The sequence below is a fragment of the Prinia subflava genome, chromosome 26 (genome assembly GCF_021018805.1).
Source record: "Prinia subflava isolate CZ2003 ecotype Zambia chromosome 26, Cam_Psub_1.2, whole genome shotgun sequence".
NCBI classification, from domain to species: domain Eukaryota; kingdom Metazoa; phylum Chordata; class Aves; order Passeriformes; family Cisticolidae; genus Prinia; species Prinia subflava.
The window spans coordinates 2,503,927-2,511,660 of NC_086272.1; the positions used below are offsets into that span (position 1 = coordinate 2,503,927).

Sequence of the window (7,734 nt, forward strand, 5' to 3'; positions counted from 1 at the left end):
CCAGCCTGTGCAATGCCCAAATCTGGGAGCATCCCCCTGTGTGTGCACTCATCTGCAAATTCACTGTGGAGCCTGGCTTTGAAGAAGGTGCCAGAATCAAAGTCCATCATCTTCAGCTTTGTGGTGGCCTGGTCGAGGAAGAGGTTTTCATCCTTGATGTTGTCCTGGCTGTCTCCAGCAGCAGCAGCCCCACCTGGCACGGCTTCTCCAGGGGCTGCTTCTCTTTCCCTGGGAGTGAGACCAGGCTGTCAGTGTTCTGCCCAGGGCCCCAGCTGGCAGTGACCCAGGACAAGCCAAAGCAGCTGGGATGGCAGCCAGCAGTGCTGGGCAGAGCAGCTCAGCTCCAGCACAGGGGCTGTGTCTTCCCATCTGATGACCGCTGTGCAGTGACACAGGCAGGACAAAAAAGTCTGGGTTCTTTGCTTCTGATTGCCAAGGCATGTGTGGAGCTGGAACTTACCAGGGCCCTGCATCGCTGTTTCTGTGGCTCTCTCCCTTCTTCTATGGCAGATGACTATCCTGCATCCAGGGATGACTGAACAGGTCTTCTACTGAAGGCCGGTCCACATGCAGCATGGATAAACACCGCCGGATGACATCTTGGCACTCTGGCGAGAGAAACCAGAAACCGCCGGTCAGTTGGAGAAGGCTCCTGTCTGCCCCACGGTTCCCATTCTCAGGCCATGCTGCATTTGCTCAGAGCTGGGCCTAAACTTTCCCAGGAATTCCCTGTTTTGGAGGAAAGCAGGACAGCAGGACACGTGCCACCTCCTCAGCAGCTGCCACAGCCCACTGCTGTCTCCCAGCACTGGCATTTCCCCCGTGCCCAGAGATGAGGATTCACCTTGAGAGAGCCGTGGTGGCAGCGAGAGCTGATGGTCCCAGCTGATCTTGTGGCCCCTCCTGAAAGGGTGCTCCCCACACACCATCTGGTGCAGCAGGATGCCCAGGGACCAGACGGTAGCTGGCTGTCCATAGTACCAGCCAAACTGGTTCCATTCCGGGGGACTGTATGACGGTGTTCCTATGGAATACAGATGGAGTTCATCAGGGGGATGCTGCTGCTCCCAGAGCCTGGCCCCAGCATCCCTGGGCGTGCAGGGGCTGCCCCAGTGGCACGTGGTGTGACCTGCTGCCCTCTGGCCAGCACCTGGGACTTGTGTACAAACTTAGGGTTGGAAAAGAAGCCACTGGTGTCGGAAGGTGGCAGTGGAAGCCCTGGCAAGGCCCAACCATGACAAGCAAAACCCACTCAGTGCTGGGGAAAAACCATGCCTTACTCGTCCCTACCTGCATTGCCCCAAAAACCATTATGAACCCAAAGCAAACCAGGCAATCACAGCAGTCCAAGCCCTTTCTCACCTGCACACCAAACTGGCTGGTGCACATGTTCTGGCTCCCCTCTCAGCCACCCCCACCCACGGGTGCTTCTGTTGGGCTGGCTGCCCCAGCCGCAGCCCCAGTCCCAGGCAGAGTGGCTGGCAAAGGCTGCCAGCAGGGCTGGAAGCTGGTCCCCCCACCCACTTGTGTTCAAAAGCAACTGGGCTGAAGACTCAGTGCCATGAGTGGCAGGGAAAGGGAGAATCCCCAGAGCCACACCCAGGCTGGGCTGTGAGATGTTGGGCCAGGAGATGTCTGGAATGGGGAGCACACCCCTGCGAGGGCTCACCTGCAAAGTGAGTATAGGCTGTGTCTTGTAGGTAGGTGCCACAGCCAAAATCGATCAATTTGGCCTGCCCGGTGGCCAGGTCAAGCAGGATGTTCTCTGGCTTGAGGTCGCGGTGCAGGACCCCGCAGCTGGTGCAGTGCCGCACGGCCTCCAGCACCTGGCGGAACAGCTCCCGCGCCACCTCCTCGCACAGGAACCGCCGTGCCCGAATGAAGTGCTGGAGGTCCTGAGAACGCTCCGGGCGCTCCATGATGATAATGATGTCTTTGGGGAGCTCCAGCCACTCCAGCAGCTGGACGACACCAGGGAAGCCAGTGGAGACCTTGTGCAGCAGCACGATCTCCAGTGGTGCGCTGGTGCCGTTGGGCTGTGGGAGGAGCACAATGTTGTCAGTGGGGCTGAGGCCGTGCCAGGGGCCAGGGACCCCTCAGCCAGCCCGGGATGCTCTGCACCCTTTGCTGGCCCCACGCCCGCTCTCCCTCCAGGCGTCCTGGCGGCTTCCACCCTGCCAGGCCTCAGCTCATCCCTGCCCGGCATGGCCCAGCTTCTCCTGCTGGCCCCGCTCACTCACCAGCTCACCCCAATGCCGGACACGGTTCCGTGGCACCCTTTTGATGGCCACCTGCAAGCCAAGGGGAGCAGCAGGCTGAGCTCACTGCCTGCCCTGCCCAGCCCCAGCCTCCTTCTCCTTCGCCCTCCTCCTCCTCCTGCGCCCCTTCCTTGTGCACCCATCACCGGCCGCGCCACTCACCGCGGCACGGTCTGAGAGCCGTGTGGCCGCCCAGACGCTGCCGAAGCCGCCGTGGCCCAGCAGCGAACCCAGGCGGTACTGCTCCTGGAGGGCCTGCTGCGCCTTCCCTGCCGGCGAGACGCGGCTGTCAGCGCTCGGCCCGGGGCCAGGAACGGCCCCCGAGCGCCCCTCGAGCGGCCCGGGCTGGGCATCCCCAGGCATTTGCTCCTGGCAACGGGACAGCAGCGGCTCAGGGCCAGCGGCCGCGCTGCCAAGCGGAGGAGCTTGGGCCGGGGAAGCCGCAGTGGAGGCGGCGGGAGCAGCCGCGCCGCCTGTGTCCTCTGCGGGCCCAGGGACGAGCTGGGGCCGGGGCCGGGGCCGGGGCCGGGGCCGGGGCCGGGGTCGGGGCCGGGGCCGGGGCCGGGGCCGGGGCCGGGGCCGGGGCCGGGGCTGGGGCCGGGGCCGGGGCCGGGGCTGGGGCCGGGGCCGGGTTCGGGGCCGGGGCCGGGGCTGGGGCCGGGACCTGGGCTGGGCTCGGTAAAGGCGCAGCCAAAGGCCAGCAATGCTACCCCAGCCCCAGGCACTGATGCCCGCCCAGCAGCGCCATCGCCAGCACTGCCAGAGCCGGGCGAAGGCGAGACCGCGGCGGGACGCCCGGGGGCAGGGACGGGGCAGCCCCGCCCGGGGCCGGGGGTGGGCCCGAGGCATGGCCCGGCCCAGCAGGGGAAAGGGAGACTGGGTTGGGAGGGGGACACTGGGAAAGGGAGAGGCTGCGGGACTGTGGGAGAGGGAGCGGGGAAGCACGGCTTGGTCAACAAAACCGCTTTTTTCTTCTCTGCTGCTGCCACTGCTGCCGCTGCTGCCGCTGCTGCTGCTGCAACTGAAGCTCCAGGGCCGTTTGTCCCCTTGTCAGTTTTTTCCGTTGCCCCCTCTGCCTCGCACCGAGCCCTGCACTCCCCGGGGCAGCCCCTGAGCCTGTCCAAACACGGGAACTTCGCCGTTTTCAGTCAGGGCCCAGTCTTGACTCCTGCACAGTGACAGAGGAATCCCCTTGGCTGTTGCTGTGCATTGTCCCTGCTGAGGGTCAGACACTGTCACAGCACATTCCCTGAATGCAGAATTTGTACCTGACCCAAGCACTGCACTTGTGTCTCCGGCATTGCTTTCCAAGAAAAACGGGAAGGCAAACTGGATGTAGCTCATGGTATTTTACAGTGTCTAAATCTTGCCAAGTCTTGGATGTCAGAGGTGAGACCCACTTAGAATTAATGAGATGAAGAAGTAGTTTAAGATGGAAAGTGGGACAGAGAAATAAACAGAGGAAAATATCTTGGGTTGTTTCTTTCCACTTTCATTTCATTTCCGAAATGCTGTTTCAGCTTTCCCAGAATCTTCTCCACAGTCCTGTCTGCTCTTTCCAAGAACCTTTCCTGGAGAATGAGTTGCACCATCTGTCACAAGATATCCCACCCATGCAGCTTCTCTTGACTTTCCACAACATGTGTGAAGCAGGAGTCTTGCAGCAAAGCAGGAGAAAGGTTTTGAGAACTTGACAACTTTTTCTTTCCTTTCCCCATGTGGGCTGGGGAGTTGTGCCATTGGGAAGGTTTTCATTGTTCCTGTCCTACCCAAAGCAAACAGGACGGGCTCCCAGGGGTACCTACTGGGAGTCTGTTATCGTCCACCCAAGCAGGAAGAGGAGAAAAAAAACAAGAGGAAAAAAGCAAAAGACCAAAACCACAGGGCAACAAGACCTCAAATCAGATGCGCTGTGCCACGTGGCCACTGAGTCAAGCACCGCAACCAGAAGGAAGAGCAGCCCCTGTCCCCCAACCCCTGCAGGACCCCGGGCTGCCCCTCCACCCATTGCAGCACTCCCAGAGGCTGGGAGGGGAGGCAGTGACCATTCCTGGTACAAAACAAAAAACAACCCAAAATGGTGATGGGTTATGAACCATCCCCAGGACAGTTCCATGAGGCTGCCCTGTGTCACAAGGGGCACTGGGTTATACAAGAGCTGGCAATGCCCCAGTGGCACCTGTGTCCCAGGAGACCCCACTCTGCCCAAGTAGAGCCTTGCATCCATGGGATTCCACGTTGTCACAATGGTCTGCTGAGCTCCATGGGGCTGTGCTGTGTCACAGCGGGCACTGAGTCCCACGTGCCCTGGCACTCTCCAAGTGGCTCCTGGCTTCCATCAGGCCCCGCTGTGTTTGCAGCTGGCACTTGGCTCCCCAAGATGTCATTGTGTCACTGTGGTCTCCTGGGTGCCCTGAGACCCCGCTGTGTTGATGCTTTACAGAACCTAGAAATAAAGTAACACCCTTTGGAGATAATATTATAGAGGAGGTAACAGAAAGGCTGATCTTTATTGGAGGCCTCCAAGGGGAGATACAGAAAATGTCCACAAAACGCCCAACCCCCCCATGAAGTCAATACAGTTTTATAAGTTTAGCAGATTAGCATATTTGACAAAAGTCACCAATTAGGAGCACAGGTGGTGAGGCATGACCAAGTTCCTTGGCAAGAGTCACTCTACCCCTGACTGGACACTTTAGGCACAGCAAGGAAGGAAAGCATCAACACAACCAAACCAAATCCAGCAATCAAACCACAAACAAACCGAGAACTGTCCCTCTGTGTGTGTGTGACAAGAGGACAGTGAGGGCAAGGATAAAAGGAACATGGCCTAAAAGCTGAACAGAGCTCAAACTAACAGGACTTAGCTTCTACCTTAACCTTAACTTACACCTTACACAATTTAACAAAAGAACAGCACTGAACAGTATTTTTCCTAAGCTATAACCTATGATGTAAACATTTACACAGAAATAGTACCCAGCTTATAAATTATATTAAACCTGGAATATGGTAAGGCACTTTACAAAGCACTGACTCAGAAAACGCTAAACCCTACAACTTCAAGTTATCCATATTTTGAGAAGAGGAAGTCAGGAGAAGAGAGAGAGAGACATCCACAGCCAAGACCTTGGATCCAGCCCATCTCAGCTGCTGTGAGCTCCGGGGCCGTGGGACGTGTCAGTGTCACAGCCGTGTCACAGCCTCACCTGCTCTGGTCCCTCACAGGTGGGGTTTTGGGGGTGCCAGGGGCTTGGCAGCCACTTTGGGGCTGGCCCAGAGGCTGCAGTGGCTGGGGCTGGGGCAGTGACTGTCCCACCTATGCAGAACTTGTCCTGGGCCCCCAAACACACTCTGGAGATATCTGGAGCCTTTCATCATTTCTCTGCTCTCCAGCACTGAGGCAATGGACTCTGGCTGCAGCTCTGAGCTCGTGCCCAAAGCAACCACCCCTGGCAATGGGGCTCCATGGAGCTGCTCTCAGGAACCCCCTGCCAAGAATTGGGGAGTGCCCCCAAACCGCCTCAGAAACCTGGGATGCACCAAAATGCCTTTAGGAATGTGGAATACCCAAAAACTCCCTGAGGAATGGGTTCCCTCTCCCTTCACTATTCCCAGCCTTTGGCTTTCTCATTCCAGATTTCACCACACCCTCCCAATCCCCACCCAAAGCCATCCCACCTCTCCTGGACATCAGGACCCCCTTCCCAAGACATATTTCCCCCATCCCACCCCTCCCAAACCCCATCCCACCCATCCCGTTCCACCCAATGCCCATCTCACCCCTCCTGATTTGCAGCACACTTCACCAAAGTCCTTCCAACCCCGTTCCACCCTGAGGGGCTGTTGAAATCAAGAAATTTTGGGGAGGGATTGAATAGTTTTCAGTGGCATTGAGTGGTTTTGAGGTAACAGATCAAACCTTCTCATCTCTTTGAGTGCCAAGAAATGGAGAAAATGACACCAAATACCCCCAAACCCTTAAATCCTACCAAGTATCCCCCTGAATCCCAGATCCCCTCGAAAAACTAGCAAAAAGTGAGGCTTTAGATGCCTTTGATGAATTTGTTCATTTTTATCCCAATTTTGTCTGTTTTAAAGGGATGAAGAGGAATCAAAAGAATATTAGGGACCACCAAACAAAAGGACCACCAGCCCAGTGTCTCCCCAGTGCAGATCACAGGGAATGTGGGTCATCAGGGCTCTGCCCAGCGTGGGTCCCCTGATGCAGGATAGAGTTGGAGCAGCACACAAAGCTCTCCCCACAGTCGAGTCACTCACAGGGCTTCCCTTACCAGTGCCTCTGTCGGTGCCTGGTCAAGGGAGAGCTGTGGGTGAAGCTCTTCCTGCACTGGGGACACTCACAGGGCCTCTCTCCGGTGTGGATGCGCTGGTGGGTGACGAGGTGGGAGTTGTTCTTGAAGCCCTTCCTGCAGACAGGACAGCAGAAGTGCTTCTCCTCTGTGTGAATCCACTGGTTCTTGAGGAGATGTGAGCTGGTCTGAAACCTCTTCCCACATTCAGAACACTCATAGGGCCCCTCCCTGGTGTGGATCATCTGGTGCTGGATCAGGGTGTTGCTCCAGCTGAAGCTCTTCCCACACTCCAAGCACTTGTGGGGCTTCTCCCCATCATGAAGGTGCTCATGGACCACCAGCTCAGAGCCCTGGCTAAAGCTCTGTTCACCTTCCTGGCACTGGGTGGGTCTTTCCTCCTCTGAGCACCCTGAGATAGGTTTGGAGCCCCTCCTCCTGCGGGATCTCTGTGACTTTTCTTCCCCGTTGCATTCCTGCACCATGGAGCCGCTCAAAACAGCCTCTTCCATGAGGTTCTGCCGTGGGGATTTGTCCTCCCTTGTCTCTGTCCTCAGCTCTTTGTCCAGGGGAGGAAGCACAAGGACAGGATGGGATTTGCCTCCATGCCAGAGGGAAGGGCAAGGAGATCCCCCCAGTGCATCCCCAGCAGGACGGCGTCGGCAGCGGGGTTGTCCTGCAGCCGGGGCCAGGCTGGGCTGGGAGATGGAGCAGGAGAGAGGGGCAAAGGGGCACTGACTTCCTCCTCACCTGCCTGGCTGTCCCTGGCCATCTTCCTCTTCCTTGCAGCTGCCTTCTCCATCTGGTCAAGGTCTGGGAGTGGGAAATTCTGCTTTGGGGAAAAATACAGTATATGAGCACATTGGGTTGGGGGGTTCCTCCTGCCCAAGTCCATCTCTAGAAGTCACCGGCCATCTGGTGCCCATATAAACCTCCAAAACACAAAGATTCATTTCTCCAAAATAACCAAGTGACCAAGGTTCAGCAAAAACACCCAACCATGAGTTTCTTCTCTCTCATCTCTCCACTTTGGGGTCCTGGAGATCCCCCTGTCAGTGTTGCCCCGGGTCAAGTTTGTATTGGTGTTGGCCCTCTCTGGGCTGCTGTGGCTCCTGAGAATCCAGGAGGTTCCCCTTCTCTGGGCTCAGCACTATCCAGGGTCC

At 57.6% G+C, this 7,734-nt stretch overlaps 1 protein-coding gene across 1 annotated transcript; it reads right to left on the minus strand.

Annotated features, from left to right (window-relative positions):
- Positions 1-501: 501 nt before the first annotated feature.
- On the minus strand, positions 502-7,056 carry LOC134562199 (serine/threonine-protein kinase pim-1-like). Its single transcript, XM_063419623.1, has 7 exons — positions 6,872-7,056; positions 6,624-6,688; positions 2,421-2,527; positions 2,241-2,291; positions 1,670-2,036; positions 845-1,024; positions 502-608 (listed from the first exon to the last, which is right to left on the minus strand). Exons 1-7 carry the CDS (start codon positions 7,054-7,056, stop codon positions 502-504), a joined length of 1,062 nt encoding a protein of 353 aa, XP_063275693.1.
- Positions 7,057-7,734: the final 678 nt, after the last annotated feature.